The 20520-nt window shown below is 31.9% G+C and overlaps 4 protein-coding genes across 5 annotated transcripts; 3 read left to right on the top strand and 1 right to left on the bottom strand.

The window, feature by feature from the left end:
* Window positions 1-588: 588 nt before the first annotated feature.
* Window positions 589-9004, top strand: LOC126848614 (lysophospholipid acyltransferase 6). The gene is made up of 11 exons (XM_050589625.1): window positions 589-886; window positions 4773-4918; window positions 5133-5210; window positions 5601-5692; window positions 6547-6658; window positions 6889-7024; window positions 7573-7720; window positions 7804-8009; window positions 8203-8400; window positions 8476-8627; window positions 8780-9004. The coding sequence occupies exons 1-11, from the start codon at window positions 800-802 to the stop codon at window positions 8925-8927; spliced, it is 1503 nt and encodes a 500-aa protein (XP_050445582.1). The 5' UTR covers window positions 589-799; the 3' UTR covers window positions 8928-9004.
* Window positions 9005-9305: 301 nt separating this feature from the next.
* Window positions 9306-16688, top strand: LOC126848603 (chaoptin). 2 transcript variants are annotated; one of them, XM_050589603.1, is made up of 16 exons: window positions 9306-9645; window positions 10136-10403; window positions 10693-10863; window positions 11257-11732; window positions 11911-12130; window positions 12201-12511; window positions 12710-12934; window positions 12999-13220; window positions 13652-13817; window positions 13929-14461; window positions 14585-14779; window positions 14841-15125; window positions 15205-15330; window positions 15393-15506; window positions 15847-16082; window positions 16188-16688. In XM_050589603.1, exons 1-16 carry the CDS (start codon window positions 9643-9645, stop codon window positions 16471-16473), a joined length of 3837 nt encoding a protein of 1278 aa, XP_050445560.1. In that variant the 5' UTR covers window positions 9306-9642; the 3' UTR covers window positions 16474-16688. The 2 variants fall into 2 exon arrangements, with proteins under 2 accessions (XP_050445560.1, XP_050445558.1); XM_050589601.1 differs by having other exon boundaries at window positions 10115-10403.
* Window positions 16664-18035, bottom strand: LOC126848618 (uncharacterized). The gene is made up of 3 exons (XM_050589630.1): window positions 17622-18035; window positions 16999-17210; window positions 16664-16914 (listed from the first exon to the last, which is right to left on the bottom strand). The coding sequence occupies exons 1-3, from the start codon at window positions 17941-17943 to the stop codon at window positions 16705-16707; spliced, it is 744 nt and encodes a 247-aa protein (XP_050445587.1). The 5' UTR covers window positions 17944-18035; the 3' UTR covers window positions 16664-16704.
* Window positions 18036-18535: 500 nt separating this feature from the next.
* LOC126848622 (small nuclear ribonucleoprotein-associated protein B) lies at window positions 18536-20485 on the top strand. Its single transcript, XM_050589632.1, has 3 exons — window positions 18536-18692; window positions 19439-19973; window positions 20232-20485. The coding sequence occupies exons 1-3, from the start codon at window positions 18690-18692 to the stop codon at window positions 20345-20347; spliced, it is 654 nt and encodes a 217-aa protein (XP_050445589.1). The 5' UTR covers window positions 18536-18689; the 3' UTR covers window positions 20348-20485.
* The last annotated feature ends 35 nt before the right edge of the window (window positions 20486-20520 follow it).

The following is a 20520-nucleotide window of genomic DNA, read 5'->3' as shown; positions in this document are numbered from 1 at the left end:
GACTATGATTGATAGAGATAAATAATAACAATTTAATATATATATATATATATATATATATATATATATATATATATATATATATATCGTATACCTACATATATTTTTTTATTTTATAATCTTTTCTTCTTTCGATCAAATCTTTTCCATTTCTCTTTCCAATTAATTTAAAGCTGCTAATGTTCAAAGTATATAGTCTCATCTCATCTCAGATAAATCGCGAAATCGATTGCACAATAATTAGAGCGATTTCGATCATCTCTTCAAGTTCTGGTGATAACTAAAATTCTTATATCAGACTATGCTTTAAAGATTGAAAATTAAAGATTAATATTATTTATATTGTTAATATATTATTAATAAAGTAATATTAATATTAAATTTATTAATATTATTATAATATTATTTCATTTTTTCTCCTCATTGGTGAACCGTTAATCTTTAATTTTTAATTTCAATCTTTAATGCGTAGTTTGATATAGGCATAACTCGCATGACTACCTCTTCATTATACGCTAGCGAGCGATTGGTTCGCGGCACGACGCACGACTCGAGCATCTCAAGCCAAATGACGCGAATGCCAAATACCGGTAACGGAGCCGGCGCGTATCTCGCTTCGCTTTAGTTCGCCGGAGTCATCCGCCCGCCTCTCATTCTCGTGTGTGGTTATCGCTCAGCTGGCCGTTGCGTATATCCGGTTACGCTCTAATTCGCTCATCATCGGCTCATCCTTTTCTGATTACCTCGTGGTCCGTCTCGCGTATCTCTTGCGATCACGGACTCCGATTTTTTCGCGACAATGGCCACGACCATGGACCACGATTACCACGACGGTTTTCGCACTTTTTCCTGGCTCGCGGATATCGTCGGGTTACCGATCGACCAGGTGAGATGCCCGGATGCCGTGACGCCGTGATGTCGGAATAAAGAATTATCGGGCACGGCACAAGGAAAAGTGACGGTGCGATTGTTCGGGTGCCGTTGTCCTCCGAGTGAAATTCCCGGGGCGGCAACTCGGCGAGATATCGATCGCCGGAAGGATCTCTTCGTCGCGCTTTTCCTTGTTGTGTATGCACTTCTGATAAAATCAGATATAGATTTATATGTATAATAGATATATCCGTGTGTTGAAAAATATTTTTAAAAAGATCTCTTTTTCACATCACGAGAGAGATCATTCTATATTGTATTTTATAATCCTATCTTATTGTTAGTTCAAATACGAATAAGATGCGCGTTAAGTAAAAGGAAATGAATCTTTTTTTAACATAGCATACTTGTGTTTGAGAAAACCGCGTTTGAAAATGTTAAAAATAATTGTAACGCGCACTAAATGATGCAATTCATTACTTGTAATTTATTCTATCTTACTGCTATTAGATGTATTGATTTAAATAATCGATCCTCTTGTGTGCGATCGACTTTAATATTTTTTTGTATAGATATATGTTTTTTAATAATTTTTTCTTCCATTCGTAGAACATTTTAGAAAAAAGGCAACATTATGTAAAAAGATATATATATAATAAAAAAATATATAATATTATGCACGCTTTTTCCAAATAAAATTAATTGCGTGATTTTTCAAAATTCTTGACAACATAATTATATGATGAAATTTTTTAATTAGTTGGCTTCAATTTTTCTTGCATTATAATATGTATTATCGTTGATTAAAATAATTAATTCTTTCATTAGATTAAACTATGCTCAAAAGTAAATTTTTCCTTAACATTGGATTTTAATCGGCTCGAAATAGAAATACGTAATTTTTTATGTAACAAAAAGAACAAAACTTATAATTTATTTTTACTAGTGTAATTTGCAAATCTCGAAACAGAGTTAATGGTACAAATTTTGTAGTCGAAACAGCGAGAATATATTTATTATCATACGTACGTAACATGTTTCGTATACATTTAGTTTTGTAATTAGAATATTTTTGAAAGTTTATTATTACATTCAAGGCGAATTTTTTCAATTCTCTATCTAATGTTTCCTTTTTTTTTCTCTGATTCTTTTGCATGTTAACACTAGAGGACAATGGGCGATTTATCTTTTTAGCAATATAAATAATTAATTTTCTATATGATTTATTTATATACACACACACAAAAAGATTTTAATTTTATAATTTTTGAAATTTTTTGTTTTTGTTTCGCGAGCTGCAATATCACAAATACCATAAAACTTACCAGTAAGATACAGTAAATTGTAAGGAGAAAAAAATTTGAGTTAACAATATTATTTTTATGACAATTCAATTTTAACAGTATTACAGTCTCGTTTAAAAAAATATTTATTAAAATACATTATAAGGTTCAAAATTATGTGCTACACACGTATATTTCAACACATTATTTACTATTATTATTATGTACTATTTTTATATATTTTAACGATAAATAAAAAAATTTATATTTAATGAAATGAATTATATGTATATGTATATGTATATATATATATATATATATATATATATATATATATATATTTGCATTGTGAAATACTGCGCATTGTTTATCTCAATAAGACGTCAAATACGAGATCATCAATATGAAACCGCGATATATCAGCTTATCTTTTTAAAAAATTGTAAACATCTCGAGAATTACGATAACGCGCAGCAGAGATGAAAATGGGATACATAAGTGATAAGAAAATGTGCTGCGAATATATTAAAAAAACAAGATTGACAATAAAAAGTTGTTTCAAGTTCGATCTCGTCCATACATAAAAGTTTACTTTGCAATTAACTAGATGTTTCCTGAATCGAGATATTACGATTGAAACAGTCTACGTTAGCATTTTCTTATAACAATTTTAATAGTAATGCTATTTATAAGCTTAACAAAATCCAGGAGATAAAGTTATCATGAAAGAAATATAGTTGTTATGAAGGATAATAAGATTCACGAATACACACAAGAAATTTTTGAAACTTTTGTTTATGTATTCCAAATATAATTTTTGAAATACACTCGCGCGTATAAAATAAAAACACCGAAATATACAATATTAATAAGATATGTAAATGCATTAAATACGAATCTTAAGAATTTTAAAAAAGCTTAATTTCATTTAATTACATCTTGCAAACGATGTAATTTTTCAATCGGATAGATTTAAGAGAGCATTGACGAATGAATTAGTGAAAGAAAAAGATTTTAATTATAGTCTGCAGCTTTACATAATGATAGGCGCCAACTTAAAAAAATACTATTCTATTATTCGATGAAAGAAAAGTATTTTATTCATATTGTAATTTCAGGAAATTTAAGTTTGCTATACAGATTGTGAGTATTTACTGAGTATAATAAAATTTGAACGAATACAATATGTAATAAAGGAATTTTCATTACGCTAAATTGCAACAATTTTTACGAAATAAAAATTGTTGCAATTCAGCGTAATGAAAATTCTGCTTTTTCCGCTGCTTTTTGTCTCATAAAAGGTTACATTTTAAGGACCGATAGAGTTTATAACAGTAAATAGTATTCGCGCGTATCGTCTTAATGAACTTGTGATAAGTGCTCGTTTTTTTGTTTTTTTTCGTTACGATTGCTCCAGAAAACGATTAGAAGCGTATTATCCGTTTCATTTGTTCTCTATTTTTAGCCAGAAACCTTTATCATCTCCCGTCAGTGACACATTCCACTTGCAAAACAGAGCGCAATCAGCTGTTTAAAGTATGCTAAAAATAGGGATAAAATTAAAGAAAAAACGAAATATAAAGAAGGAGAACTATTTTCATTGGTCCTTAGTAAAATAAAGATACTTAAGAAATTGAAAGATATTTAAAAAATTTAAATCATTAAATAATATAATATTATTTTCTTCTTATGTATTTGTTCCACAATTCATGAATTTAATGAAAATAAATTTAATGATGATTTAGTAATCTCTGCATTTATTGCTATCAACTTTACAATGGTAATTTATTATGTAAAACATAGATTGTCTCTATGACATCTATAGTATAGTTTTTCAAGACTTACAATAATCTATGCTACTTTTAATTTATCATTATAATTTCTGTTATAAAAATACTTTTGTTTTATAATCAGTTTGTCCGATTTGAAGATTTACTTCAAAAAAAGGTATAATTTTTACACAATCCTTTTCATTATAATATTCTTTCCTTTTTGGCTTTTATATATAAATTAACTTTGTATATAAAGTTTATTAATTTAAAATAATTTGATTTACAAGATTTTAAATACTTTTACTTTTATAGACACCAAGAAATGAGTGATAAATTTCAATTTAGAAAAAAATTGCGTTTAATTTCGCAAATAACATTCCGTTTACTGTTAATAGTTAAAGAACAATAAAAATGTTGTTTAGCCCAATTTAGTACCGTGAGCGCAATAACCACTGGAGCAGAGGAGTCAATGATCTCGTCACTCCAGAATTGTAACAGGGTACCGAGGTAGAATGAATCCAGAACTTGAATTAGAGATTTATTCATACATACATATATATATATATATATATATATATATATATATATATATATAGAGAGAGAGAGAGAGAGAGAGAGAAATTTAATCTTGTTTTATCTATAATCTTTAATCATCATTAAATTTAATACAGAAAAATTTAAATTATACTCTATAAATTATATATAAATATATATAATTTTTTTAATAAATTAATTTTGTCTAAATAATTAAATGGCGTAATAATAATAATAATAAATATAATGATTATATAAAAAGATACCTTTGACAAAAGAAGAGAAAGAGCATATAATGAATTCTTTTGTGCAGGTAAATTTCGTCTTGACACAATTTACAGCGCTCATACTAGCCGGATTATTAAGATCGTCTCTGAGCCCCATTGCAGCTACTCCAGCTGCCAGACACGTCTATGGTCTTGTTATTGGTCTTGCTCTTGGATATTTTTGTTTTGGAAGGTGAGTCTATGCAGAAATCATCCCGCACAGAAATAGCATGGGAATTTGATGCAAGATGGTTATAACTCAAAGTACCAAGTACATACCGTTTTCAGGAAAAAGATTTCAGGCTTTTCTTGTCTATATTGTTTGCTTAAACAAATATTTAATATGAATTTAATGTATTATTTCGACAAGAAACTTTGACGTTTATTTATCAATGTTCTTTTTTCAGACAGGCGATTCATCTCGCTAGTCTTCCCGCGCTATGTTACGTAGCGATGCGTACACAAAATCCCCGCAATATGCAAAGGTGAGTATAAATATAAATACTGATCGATACTGATCAGTTGTTGATCGTAATATTTAGCATAATAGCAATCCTTGCGAACTTTGTTATTTTCGGTCAGACAGTGATGTGCACTTTATAGAGAAAATAATTCTCTCATGTATGATTAATTTGAAAAAAAAAACATATCATAGTACATGATGTCATGCCTTTAGACTGACAAGAACAGTTACTAGCGCATGCCGCCGATAACAATGATTCGCCAATACTGTTAAGTACACTTTATACGATCATTTGCATTTATGACGCAATGAATCACGCGCTTATTGTCGCATTACCTGCATTTGATCTCACTGTAAATCACGCAGCCAATGACGGTCGCACGAACTTGATTCGTCCATTTAAATGTTTCAGGGTCGTCCTGGCAATAGCGTTGATCTACTTATCGTGCATTCACTTTCACCGTCAGATCTACGATTATGGCTCATATTCGCTCGATATTACCGGTGCGTTCAACTCACGATCGTCCAGTTTAATTCCCATTCGTTTCGGTCACTTCTTTTTATTTGAAGAAGAGTATACTTTATTCCGTACACTCCGATTTACGTCGCAATAAGAATCGCTAAAAGATTTGAGTGAAAGAGAAATTGTTCAAATTAAATTTTTATATAAAAGCAAAATGAGGGTGCAAATAGTAGAAAAATCTTTATTATATTAATACATAGTATTTAAAAAAAATACAAATATTTAGTAAATATTTTATAGTTTAATCAAAAATATATATGCGAGTTCTTCAGAAAAAGATTTATATTTATTTATTATTCTATATTTTTATATATTTATGTTTTTTTATATATTTAGCTCTTTTAAATATAAACTTTTTTTAAAATAAATTTGCAAGAGCATATCGCGGTCTCTCAAAGATGATTATGTTACTGCAATGGTAAGACGTATCTTCTTACCATTGCAGTAATATAATCATCCTGCAATGTTGTCATCTTTTTTTAAACACGATGATGTAAGCCTCACGCCCGAATGCGATGGATTTATTGATTTATATGACTCTTAGACAAATATAATTTCTAAGATCAATTTCGCTCACTTGAATCCTTCCTCGATCGATCACTGTACTTATAAACAGTCTACCTCCGTTATTGTTTTGCAAATAACATTTTATAAGAGTTGAATCGCCCATTCAGTGCGACATTGATTATTGAATATCGTATACGTAATATTGTCTATTATATTCTGCTATTGTGTAGGCGCCAATGCGCGTTGCTTGCATGTTTCGGCATCTCGATAAATCCCGCTATTATTCTCGTTCGTTCTTGTTGTTTTTATAACAAATCTCTTTTTACAGGTCCTCTTATGGTTATAACACAGAAAGTAACTAGTCTCGCTTATAGCATTCACGACGGGTTAACGCGACGCGAAGAGGAGCTGACACCGATGCAACGTCATCAGGCTGTACAGTGAGTGCATATGTGCTCTTTAGGTCCAACGTTATTTATATACCTCTTAAGAAATATGATGAATGTAAAACAGAGAGCCGATAACTGTTTCCCAATGTTAAAACCTTATCGCACGTAAAATAAGCATGCTTCTTTCAAGACAAAAAAAAATATACGAGTCCTCAATATCGCAAAGTTTATTAACAGAGATAAATTGTTCGGAAAATATTGTTTTAATATTAATTTTACAGGAAGATACCAACTACTTTGGAATACTTTAGCTACATTTTTCACTTTCAAGCCCTGATGGCTGGTCCGGTGATATTTTATCGTGATTACATCGATTTTATACATGGGCATCATTTACCTGGCGCAAAATCCTTGGCTGTAAGTACATTTATATAAAAATCTATATACAATATGTTGTAAATTATTTAAAATATATTATCTTTTTCTTAAAATATCGGTTGCAACATTGTCATTTTTGTAATATGATGTAGCAAAGTTGCCAATATTTGCGATTTGCCAACGTTATTATTTATATAAAAGTTATGAAAGAATAAAAATATATATGTTTTTAAAACTATAATATATGTACAATATTATATATATAATATTATATATAATATTATATATATATATAATATTATATATATAATATTATATAATATTATATATATAATATTATATATATATAGCATACACACATTATCAAAAATTATTTATTTAATATTCATTATATTTATTTAATATATATTTATTTATATTTATATTTACATTTTATATTTATTTAAAATTTATTTAATAGAGCGAAATCTTTTTTTGCATATGTTTCTTTAGTTAGATGTTAATCAATTATCTTATTCTTCTTCAAAAGAAAAATTTAGGCCTTGTTACAATGAAACCTAAATAAATAATAAAAAATAATATTTTAGACCTTCTATGATAAAAATAATCAAGAGAAAGAAATTGTTTTGGAACCGTCACCAACTCTGGTCGTCATAAAGAAAGTCGTGGCGAGTTTAGCATGTGCCATTATATTCATCACGTTCATCCCGGATTTCCCAATACAACGTTTAAAAGGTTCGTTTGAATTATCTCTGTCCAGAGCCTTGTCGTTTATAATATCTATCTGTCGCGATTAAAGACACATTTCTCACTTTCAGAGGACGAATTCCTGGAGAAAACGAATATATTTTACACAGTATGGTATTTAATGCTGGCAACTATGCTGGTGCGCTTCAAATATTATCACGCTTGGTTGTTCGCTGATGCTATATGCAACAATTCCGGCCTCGGATTCAGCGGTTACGATAAACGAGGCAACGCACACTGGGATTTGGCGTCCAACGTCGACGTTTACAAGTTCGAGGTGCGATACGTCTGATGTTTATAACATAAATAAAAAATAATTACAATTACAAAGTACTACGCTCTTTCTCGACGATCAAACAGGAGAGTAAGATATTAGTTCTTCTTTTTATCATCAACTTTTTATCATCATTTCAAAATCACTATATTTATCGAAAATTGCTTTTGCAGTTTATTGTTTGATCGATTTACAGACATCACTTAATCTAAGAGACAGTATAGAAAGTTGGAACAAGGGCACAAATTTGTGGCTGCGCTCAATCATGTACGAACGAGCTGGTCGTAATAAAGTGTTTTATACGTACGCTCTGTCCGCTCTATGGCACGGTTTCTACCCTGGCTATTATCTCACATTTGCGAGCGGAGCGTTCTTCACTATGGCTGCTCGTTCAGTTAGTAAACTTTGTTGTTCTGTTTACATGATTACGAGTGAAATTCTCGCTAATTTTCATATTTTGTTATAATAGGTCCGTCGTCATATCAGGCCTTTGTTCCTGGAATCTCGACGAAAGAAGATCTTTTATGATATATTAACGTTCATCACGACGAGAATCGTAATGGCCTACATGACGTTCAGTTTTATACTGTTAGAATTTATGCCAAGCATTAAAGTGTACCTGTAAGTATTATTTTAATACTATCACAAAAAAAATGTCAATTGTTAATTAGGACTATAATCTTTGAAAAGTCGAATCCAGATTTGTCGAATGACGACGTGTCTCTCTAATATAAATAAATTTGATTTTTATTAATACAATCTTTTTGTCACAGGTACTTGTACCTGTTCCCGCATTTATTGGGTTTGATCGCGATAATACTTCCACCCCGTCTGGGATTGTCGAGAAAGGCGCACAAACAGTCAGTCGAGACTGATTTCTCCGAGGCAGTTAGCAATGGAAACGCACACAAAACAATGTAATCTTCTGATCGCAATGTTAACAAAGACAGATATTTTTTATGGATGTTTTTAATAATATATATACAAATATAAATACATACCTATATATAATATTTCTTGTTACAACGCAATTACATATGTGAAAGTCTATCGATAATGTGCCGCATGTGTACATTACGTTTATGTAAAGCATTATCGAAACTAACGTATCGTTTTTTTTATATGGAAACAAGAAAAACTTTATAATTCGCCTAAATATATGGTCGTTTTATCTACGTTTTATTTATTTATAAACTTCCATTCATTCTGTTTCCTACGTGTCACAGACATGAATAAAATGAATGAAATTGAAGATTCATACGGAGCCAACTGAAGAGATAACAACGGAATATCAAAATTACTACTAGCCTTTAGGAAGGTTTAAGAAATATATTACTGGAACAACCGGCTATTACTTCGAAAGAGACTACAATATTCATTAAATATAATTAATACTAACCGCGACGAGACGGCTTAAATGGTTTTATGCGCACAGCTTTATTCGATCACCGTCTAATGAAATATATCATGTTTGTATAATCTGGTAAAGAGAAGCACCGGAACTGTCAGTGAAGCCCTGCCACGCAAGAGACAGCGAGTGAGCACGCCAGATTGTCGCGAGTTGTTAGTTGTTCGATGTCATCTTAGTGGAAAAGTACAACACAAGACTAGAAATTTCGGCAGAGGCAATCCAGACATGGTAAAATCTGTCAGAATTATTATTTGTAATTTACATTTGAGAAATTCTATTAAATATATTGAAAACCACTAGTATTTTAGAAGATCGATGATTATTAAATCACAGAAGGTGCGCACTATCTTGGAAGCTCCGAAAAATTCCTGAAATTTTTATATGAGAAAAGCTTATTAAATTTTTTTAAAGCAAGAAAACTATCGTAGATATGTAATACGATTGGATAAAACCATGTATATATGGTATCTTCAATATAGTATTCCATATTGAAGATATTTAGAGACACATACAGATATTTAGAAACACAAAAGAGTCGTATAATTTTTATTGATATTCTGACAAGGATGCTTATGTCCTTTTACACGCGTATAATGAAAACATTAACTGTATATATACTCGTTAAATTTCTCCCTTTCCAAGATACATTGCGTGTACCTTCGAAACGAGTTCGATATGCGAAATCGATGATTTGCAGAAGCTCTTTACTTTGGTGAAGGTTGCCTACATTATGCTGATAATCGTTCTATTACTGATGATGTGGGCGTCCGTTGTCCGGATGCATGAGTTACCCATCCAGTATCCGCCGTGTTTTTTCAATCCACTCTGCACCTGTTCGAAAGCCATACCAGATCTTGGCATAGTGACGTGCTATAATGTGCCGATGCCGCGAATGCCAGAGCCGATTAATTCTTCCAAAATGTTCATGCTACAACTGGAGAGTAATGGACTGAGATTTCTACAGCCGCAACATCTCATGAACACCGGTACGCAATGAATTGAAAAAATGATAAAGTGAAGAGTTGTATGGGAGATTACGCACCAAGATTTCTTGGAAATTTCTCATATATTCTTTTTTTAATTATAAAGCCAATCTTTGAAATAATAAATTTAAATCAATGAATTGGCTAAACGGATTTTTCATTTTTATATCTCGATATAATATAACTATATTATTTTATTTAAATAAATGTTGTTTCTCTAATTATAAACAGTTCTTCTATTAGAACAGCAAAAAATCCGTGACATGATGCGTATTATTGTAATGTATTTTAGGCCTCTACAAACTGCAGATTAAGCATAATCCCTTGGCAGACATTCCAGAAGAAGCCTTTCTAGGTCTCGAGAGATCGTTATGGGAACTCGATTTATCCTACAATCAACTCGCAAGTGTGCCGAGCAAATCGTTCAGACATTTGCAAAAACTCCGGCTTCTCGAACTCACAGGTATCTACTCTCAACAAGATAAAATCAGCGATTTTTAAAAAAGATTCTCATTGATGTTTATAATACATAATATGTCTAAGAAAATTGTCACGTTAAAAAATACCAATGTTAAAAATAATTTGATATAATACTCTTTTAATTTAATATTATAATTAAAAAAAAAATATGACACAAGAGAGAGAGAGAGAGAGAGAGAAAAAAAACTTTTTCATATAAGTCTAAATAATTTTACAGAATATTTGCTAAGATTTAAAATAGTTTAATAGCCGATGCATCACATACAGAGCTGAGTCAATATTTGTATAAGAATTTTAAAGATGTAACATTTTCCACGCAAGAAAATTTGACACAATACGAAAAATTTAGCATTATCAGATGCACGATTTAATATAGGTAACAAGATATCTCACATCGCGTCAGAAAACTGGCGAGGTCTGGAGAACTCGTTGCAGACTTTATATTTGGGTAGAAACGCTATCGAGAAGCTACCGGCCGATGCTTTTGTTGGTCTCACGTTTCTGGAAATCCTCGATCTTCGAGAGAACAACTTGAAGGAGATTGATCTATCAGTATTTAGAGATGGGATGGCCCATCTGACGCATCTCTATCTGAACGACAATCAGTTGACGTACGTGCCATATGCCCAACTGTCTCAACTGAAGCGCATGAAAGTCCTCGATCTCAGCTATAATAGGATATCGAGGATGCTGCAGACGCAACAGGAATTGGAGATCAGGGGCATACAGATGTCCCTGGATGTATTGCGGTTGGATTACAATCAGATCGAGATTCTTGCGACCGGTGATTTTCAGCATTTTTATAAAGTCAACCGCACATATCTCAGCGGCAATCCTTTGACGATGATTGAGGTACGATTAAATTATAAAACTCATAAATTAGCATAACTCATATCGTACAGTGCAAAGTTGAAAAAAAATGTCTAAAAGATGAAAAAAATTAAGAATATAGTAATTAATATTAATACAATTAATTTTAATATTAAATAATGACAATTGATACTAGCATATCGAATTTCGCGATTTAAAGGAGGGTACATTCCGAGACTCGCGCATTCGCGAGCTATATTTTAGCGACTGCGACTTACTGGAGATCAACTCGGCTAATCTTGCCGGTTTGGAATCAACGCTCGAGTTAATGGACATTTCGGGAAACAACATAACTACGCTTCCCAATCGATTGTTCCAAGAGTTTGACTTCCTGCATACGCTTATCTTTCGCGAAAATCGGATCGACACATTTTCGCCAAGTGAGTACTCTTTACGAACCGCAGACATAAAATGTGCAAAACAAATATCAATAATGTGTAAACATTTTAGCCGAGGTTTTCAACGGCTTCCAATATTCCTTGTACAATTTGGATCTCAGCGGGAAGCAGAACAGCATCATTTCCCTTCAAGATCTACGACAGATGAGAAACCTGCGTTTCCTTGCGATCTCTCGGATGCCGCAGGCGATCTTGTCGGCAGATGATTTTCTGGAGTTTGGTATGGACATCAAGGAGTTGTGGATAGTCCACAGTAATCTCAACACCATTAAGAGCCACACTTTTATGCACGTGCGCGGGATCAAGAATCTCGATTTTTCTGAAAACTCAATATCGACGATAGATGACGAAGCTTTTTCAGAGGTAAATTCTCATCACATTTGAACCTCGCTTCATCTCTAGAAATTGTATAATTTAGAATAATAATATTTTACGTCTTCGTATAAATGAGAGAAAGAAATTTAACATGAAATTTGTAAGATTAAATGTGAAATAAGAAAATTATGTACAGAGTATACAAGTATACACCTTTTTACAGTTTTTCGAATTCCTCACACGTAGGTAGGCCATTCTTTGTTGACATTAAGAATGTCCCACGGTCTATCCTCGACAATTTCCGAGATACCTAATCGACCGTTGAAATCGTTGACGAATCTGCAACATCTTGACTTTAGCAACAACAAAATTCGCTCCTTACCCGCCACATCATTTCACTTTTTAAAAAGGATCAAGCGCATTGAATTGCAGGATAACGAAATTGATAATATATTCAAGGGTACTTTTCAGGTAAATCAATCATTCTAACAATACTATATCAATTTACGTGATAAAAGAAACGTTCGATTCATAGGGCGATATCCATTCAACGCTGGAAGAGATTAACTTTGCGTTTAATAAAGTAAAGACTCTACAAACTCACACATTCGTCGATCTGTCGGCCCTAATGACAATCAATCTAGAGGACAATGCCATCGACAAGATCGAGAGACGAGCTTTCATGAATATGAATCGACTTAAGTACATCAATTTGCGAGGAAACAAGATTAGAGACATCAATGATGAAGCCTTCCAGGTAATTTAATATGTGAATATATGCGAGAACAGATATATAGAATATTATAGAAACTTTGTGAATATCCTCTTAGCCATAAATTATATATAAAATAAATAACAAATCTAAATTGAATGCTTCTTGAAAAATTTTGTAGCAAAAAAATATTATTCATATATAATGCATATATATGTATATCTTGATAATGAAATTTTTATTAAGTCCAAGCTAATTAAAATTAGTTGAAAATAAAGATTTTGCTACTTGATTAAATCTGAAACTTTTTTGCAATCCAAGTCTTATTTATATAAAATCTCAATATTAAATGACATTAAATAATGAAAATGAATATCAAATGATGAAAATGATCATCTATGAATATATTGACAGATTAATTGAAGATTCATTTTAAAATATTGTGATATTACTAACTTACATTACTCATATTTCAGAATCTACCAGATCTTGAATTTCTCGATCTCGCATATAACGATCTTCATGAATTCGATTTCGCCTTCTTCGATCAAGTAGGTACATTGTCATCGTTCAAAGTCAACGTTAGCCATAACGAGATTCCAAGATTATGGATAAACAGCACTTTTGCACCTACCTCCGCCAGTGAGTTCGCTCTCATATTCAATAAACACAATCTCTTTGACAAATATTAATTTTGATTTTCATTTAAAAATGATAAATAATGAATATAATTTTTAATTGTCTTTTTTTTAGTTGGTGGTATTGCTCACTCGAACATCAAAGTTCTGGACTTGAGTTATAATAATATCTCCGACATAATGAAGTATTATTTTAAGCCGGTCGAGTATTCGCTCACTCATCTGTATCTATCGAACAATCAACTGAGGAATATTACCCAGGGTATCTTTGGCAATATGCCGCACTTGCAGTGGCTCGACTTGAGACACAACGAACTGAAAGAGATGGATTTTGACTGCTTCAAGAATACGAGAAACTTACAGGTACTGCTTCTCTCGTGGAACGAGATCATGGATATTCCGGCGGAGGCTTTAAGACCGCTGAAGAAGCTCCGCATTGTGGATTTTTCTCATAACAAGCTGAGATCGCTATCAGATAACATGTTCACTGATTCTAACATAGAGAGTCTCGATCTTTCGCACAATCAATTCACGAGATTGCCTATCAAGAGTATGTCATTGACTTCTGCTGCAAGCTTAGCGAACCTAGACATGTCCTGGAACTTCTTATCAGGAATTCATAACACCGATACAATATTCAGACTCAAGGTAAGTCTAATTCAGTTCACATTGAAATCTAAATTGCTTTCTTCAATTATCAATTATATCGTTTAATTATACATTGTCGAATAAATAATATTATGCATTGTATTTATATGTATTTTTTGATAGCGTCTTGTATGGATAGACCTATCGTACAATCGACTTGTTAGATTAGATGATGGCGTATTTTCTGATCTACCATATCTGGCTCATCTCGACTTAAGCCATAACAAGCAACTCATCTTGGAAAGCCGTGGAAGAACATTCTACGGTTTGGAAAATACACTTCTTTACCTTAGTCTAAGCAACATCTCCCTCTTGAGCGTAAATATTTTATCAGCAATGAGAAACATACATGTGAAATGGTGTATAATTAGTAACATAGGTTCCAGAGTTGCCTCTACGACGATTGCAAACCTTATATTTGGCATATAATGAACTAGCATCGATACCAGCGGAAATGTCATCAAATTTGACGTCTCTCCACTATTTAGATTTAAGTGCTAATGATTTGACAGTGGTACCATTGATCACTCATTCGTTACCGGAGTTAAAGACCTTCAATTTGTCGGATAATCCTATTACTGCTATTACGAATACAAGTTTTCTGGGTGTGGCTGACAGCCTTGAAGAGCTGGATATACGAAGACTCACTCTATCAATCTTTGAGGTAAGCATTTGTTCAAGTTATCATAATAAATTATGCGAGATTTCACAAACGAACGTGAAACTGTAATCGGTTTTTACAGACTGGTGCACTCTGCAAAGCCAGCAAGCTTCGAAAATTGTATATTACTGCATATAATGGTGTGAAGAACTTCAACTTCCCTAATATTCTGCAATACAATCATGGTCTGAAGCATTTGCTTATTGATGTAAGTAATAATAAATATTACATGATGCGAGCTAGATTTACTGAATTCAGAAACATATGCAGGTTCAGAATGACACCGATCTAGAGAAAGAATTGAGAGGGAAGTTTCCTTTCAAGTTATACAACATTACATTGACTGGTAAAGCTTTAAAGAAAATACATCCGGAGATACTGCGCGTAAGTTTTTGTCCTTTAATTTGTTCTTAAACAACGTATAAAATTTTATGAAATGTTAGTTCATTTACTTACATGAATATTGTTATGTGATTATTATAATTAAATGAAATTTTAATTTTGCGGATCAGAATGACCATAGAATTAAACTGTTCCCAATTTGGATTAACTTTTATAGAAACTCATTTATAATAAAATTATATATATGTATATAGTACACAAATATATTACATACTACGTAAAATTTTGATCTTAAACTTTATATAAAAGGATTGTTAGAAATTTTTATGAATAATGTTAGATTGATTTTTTAATTAGATTTGAAAATCGAGTGATCTTTTAGGGTATGCGAAATCCCCATCTTCATTTCGGCTTATACAATACCAGTGTAGCGATCGTACCGAGGGAAATGTTTAGCAACGCACAGCGAGTGCGCAATATAACAGTGGAAATTCGCGAGAGCGACATTCGAACGTTGCATAATCCATCGTCCGGTTATAAGCCAGGAGTGCCGGGGGAGCGATTCATCATGAAGCTCCGATTAGCAGGCAGCTATCTTAATTGCGATTGTGATATCGGGTACGATTGACACAGTAGTTGAACGATGATAGAAATTTAAGCATCACAAAAATGAATCAATTTATGCTGAAGATGAGAAATAAACATCTTTTTTCTTTTACACAGCTGGATTGAAATATGGCAAAGAAAGCAGAGACAATATCAAGAAGATCGATGTATTTCTTACGATGAATTTAAAAATTTCGAGCACGAAGAGAGTGACGAATTCAGTTGGGACAACGGCTGGGATGACGATCTCCGTGAGACATTCTGCTTAAACAAGAATAATATATCGTTGTCGAACGCATTGAAAATAGAACTGGAATGCGGATGGGGTGCAGCGAGTCATACTAATGTGCTGGATAATTTTGCTTTTTTGTTCTTCTCGATCGTCCTGACTATCATTTATTAGGTGTCTCGTTCGAGTTGCTTTTTATACAATATTATTAAATCGAAACTCATGGAAAGAATGTCATGGTCATTCTAAAAGAACAACTAAGTCGCTATGCATGCTCGTATACTTGTACAAAGCAAATTGTACTCTTATACTTGTAAAAATTAATGTGAAACTGAAGAACATTTGTAAGAACAGTGCATCATGATTTATTAACTAATTAAAATTGATTTTTATTAAAATCACGATTTAATTGTGCATCACAAATTTAGCCACAATACCAATTGCCATTTGTATAATCGGCAAAACAATGAAGCCAAGTATAAATATAAGGCAAACATACACACTGAGCAATTGCATAGCGAGTATTGCAAATTTGATCATTACTTGCTGAATGTTCTTAGTTCTGCGTATGTCGATTATTTTGTTCAATACAAATCTTAATATGAAGGAAAACATCTGAAATTTATGTTTTAAAATTTCAATCCTTATCCTTAATTATCCTTAATTAAGGTAGGATATATAGATACTTTGCATAGTCACCTGGATAATAGGAGCAATGTTAACAATCACATATATTAATGCCCACAGAGATCGTGCTGTAGCCTGAGCAATTACTATGATCAAGGCTGCAAAGGAATATTCGGTACACAATGCACCGCAAGGTTCTTGATAATTAGTTAAATATTCTCGACAATTGGAAAGAACGCTTTTTGTTCTCCCTTCTTGGGGTTCATCCTCCTTGAAAATATTTTCTATAATATTACAACAAATAATATAACTTGAAGCTAAAGCTAGCTCTTTTATTTTTTAATTCTGCTCATATACACATCAAATCATATCATATCATATATATATATATATATATATATATATATATATATATATATATATATAAATTAAAAAATTATATATATAATATAATATATGAATTATTTTGATCATATCTATTTAATACAGTGGAATTAAATGTAAAATTTTTTCACGATATTGAATAATTTTTACACAAAGAGATTGAATTAATTGTCAATATTGAATATTTAAAAGATTATTTTATAATTGATAATTTAATTAATATATACTGTTAATCATAAAATCTTATGAAAAATAATTAATAATTCAAAAAATTGGTACTATTTAGTGTTTGCACACTGTTGTGTGTTTACCTGATGTGTGATTGCATTTTTGATAACGTGTAGGATTATAAATAGAAACGTTGTACGGATTTTTATATTTCCACGAGACATGTTCAAATTGTCGAACCGCATTGCTTTCAGACATCGATATATCATATTTTCCAGCACTTTGAGTCTCACTCGATGTGCTTAAAAATTCTTCCGTCTTGATTACATCATTCATTCTTTGCTTTACATTTCTGTGGGACTTATCTGCTCGTTGAAATAGTTTGTGATGTTTGACGGGATTAATGATATCGCTCAATTCAGAATTTGAAACAACCTCATCGATTTGCTTTTCCTCGACATGCATACTGACGAAATTTACAGAGAAATTATTTATAATATTTAAATTTGCATACGGAAAGATCACATGACTCGCAATAGTTCGGGTGTCTATCAAATTTTTAGTTTGTAAACATTCATTTCCGTAAATCTTGGATGCGTTCCGTTTCACGCATTGAGCGCATAGATCGTCTGAAAATCTATAGTTCACGTTACTTATATTATAGATTTCAAACGATCTATGCGCTCTATGCATGAAACGGAACGCAACTTTTGAATATATAAATATATAGCCCATTTATGTGAGAAATGTGAAGTTATCTTTTTTAAAAGTTGGGATCGAATGAAGAATGAAAGCATGCCTGTTTTGTTTAACTTTTAATTTTAATAAAATAGAATCCTATAATAAGTAATAAATAGAGTCCTATATTATAATATAGGACATTAATAATAAAGATAACGACGCTTTAGAAAGACGTAGCATAAATTATAATGTTAGGTGGACCCGGGTAATGTTCTAGAACGTCTCCCTGTGGTTGCGGATTAATCAATCAGTCGGTAAGCTGCTTTACTCTGATTGGTCAATCCGCAACCGTCAACTATAAACTCCAATCACAACCGAGCACCGAACTCGCAACCCGTAGTGTAATATGACCTTAAGGATAGTTTCTTCATGTTTATGAGAAGAGAAAGAAGGTTATGCGGTAAAAGTTCGTGTGAAGAGCTTTTTCCAATAATTTTTTAAAGAAGCATACTTCGAAAATAATAATCAAGATGGTAAGCGATGACAGTGTTTATTATTATGAGATAACTTTAATTCAACAATCTTCGATTTAACTTATTTCTATATTTCTGTGTCCGTCTTCTGACTTTGAACAAAAGTCTGTAATAAATGTGAATTAAGATGTTTTAAATAAAATAAAGATAATGATTAAATACATATTTAATTAAAAAAAGAGCACGTATATAATATCTTCTCAATTTTTAGAAATAAAAATATTTAGAGTTTATTCGTCCAGAAAAGATAGTGCACGTATTAAAGTAGAATAAAATAATTTAAAATAAATTTTCTTATTTAGGTGCATGCATGAAAAAAATTAATTTACTTTATAGCAAAACACTTTTATAGTCAAAAATTAATTTCAGATTTAATTTCACATTTAAGAAACACAAAGTATTTTTACAAATCTACTTGAACTTATATAAATAGATTATAAACAAATTATTAATTAAAAATTAATTATTTTTTCTAATTTTTTATACATATAAAATCGTTAAAATATAGAGTATATATTTCTTTTTGATCTGGATATCCAATCCTTTTGAGAAAGAGAGGAAAAAACGTATGTTTTTTTTCTACTCTTTTTCTTTTTTGAATAAGAATATAGGAAAAATCTCTTGATAATCTTTTGATAAATATTTTTTTTTTTTTAAATAATCTTATATCGTGTATTAATAATAATATACATTTTACATTTTTCAATTATAAAAATGTATATAATCTTTTTATTCACTATTTTTAGACGATTGGCAAGAACAACAAGATGTTGCAACATATCAACTATAGAGTCAGAATCATCTTACAGGATTCTAGAACGTTCATTGGCACTTTTAAGGCTTTCGACAAGCATATGAACCTGATACTTGGTGACTGTGAGGAATTTCGCAAGATCAAGCCAAAGAATACCAAGCAACCTGAAAGGGAAGAGAAGCGTGTATTGGGATTTGTGCTTTTACGCGGCGAGAATATAGTGTCATTGACTGTGGAAGGTCCTCCACCTCCTGAGGAAGGATTACCTAGAGTACCAATTCCAGGAGCAGCGCCAGGGCCAGGTATGGCTCGTGCTGCAGGCAGAGGTATGCCAGCAAACGTCGCGGGAGTACCGGCTGGACTTCAGGGTCCTGTCAGAGGTGTCGGAGGACCGTCTCAACAGATCATGACGCCTGGTAGCCGAGGTCAAGTCTCGGCACCACCTCAAATACATCCTGGCGGCCCGCCACGTATGCCAGTCGGTGGACCGCCTCCAGGCATGATGGGACCACCAGCTGGAATGATGGGTAAGATTGTTTTCTTCGATATCTGGATATCCAGTTCCTTTAAGAAAGAGAGACGTTTCTTTTTTTTTCTATTTTTTTTCTTTTTTGAATAGAAATATAAGAATCTTTTGACACATAAATATCTCTTTTTGAAAATAATTTTGTGTCATAATAATATTATTGTTTTATATGTTTTAATTACAAAAAATCTATAAATTACACAACATAATTACAGAAATTATATATAATAAAACACATATATATTTCTATATTTGACAGGTATGCCACCTGGAATGCCACCCATAGGACGTGGTGGCCCACCAATGGGACCACCTGGCATGAGAGGCCCACCTCCTGGATTGATGCGTGGTGGTCCTCCTCCTCGTCCATATTAATTATTAAGATACTTTATGATAATACAATTAGAGACAATAAGAAATTCTTTGATAATATTGATATATTTACCCTAGTCTTTGCATAACTTTCTTCAATATGTATCAGTTTTATTAAAACATGCAACAAATGATAAAGTATTTATTTGGTGGATTTTAAATGTCCAAAGTTCTTT

Source organism: Cataglyphis hispanica, chromosome 4 (assembly GCF_021464435.1).
Source record: "Cataglyphis hispanica isolate Lineage 1 chromosome 4, ULB_Chis1_1.0, whole genome shotgun sequence".
NCBI classification, from domain to species: domain Eukaryota; kingdom Metazoa; phylum Arthropoda; class Insecta; order Hymenoptera; family Formicidae; genus Cataglyphis; species Cataglyphis hispanica.
This window is presented reverse-complemented; position numbering and strand designations above follow the sequence as displayed.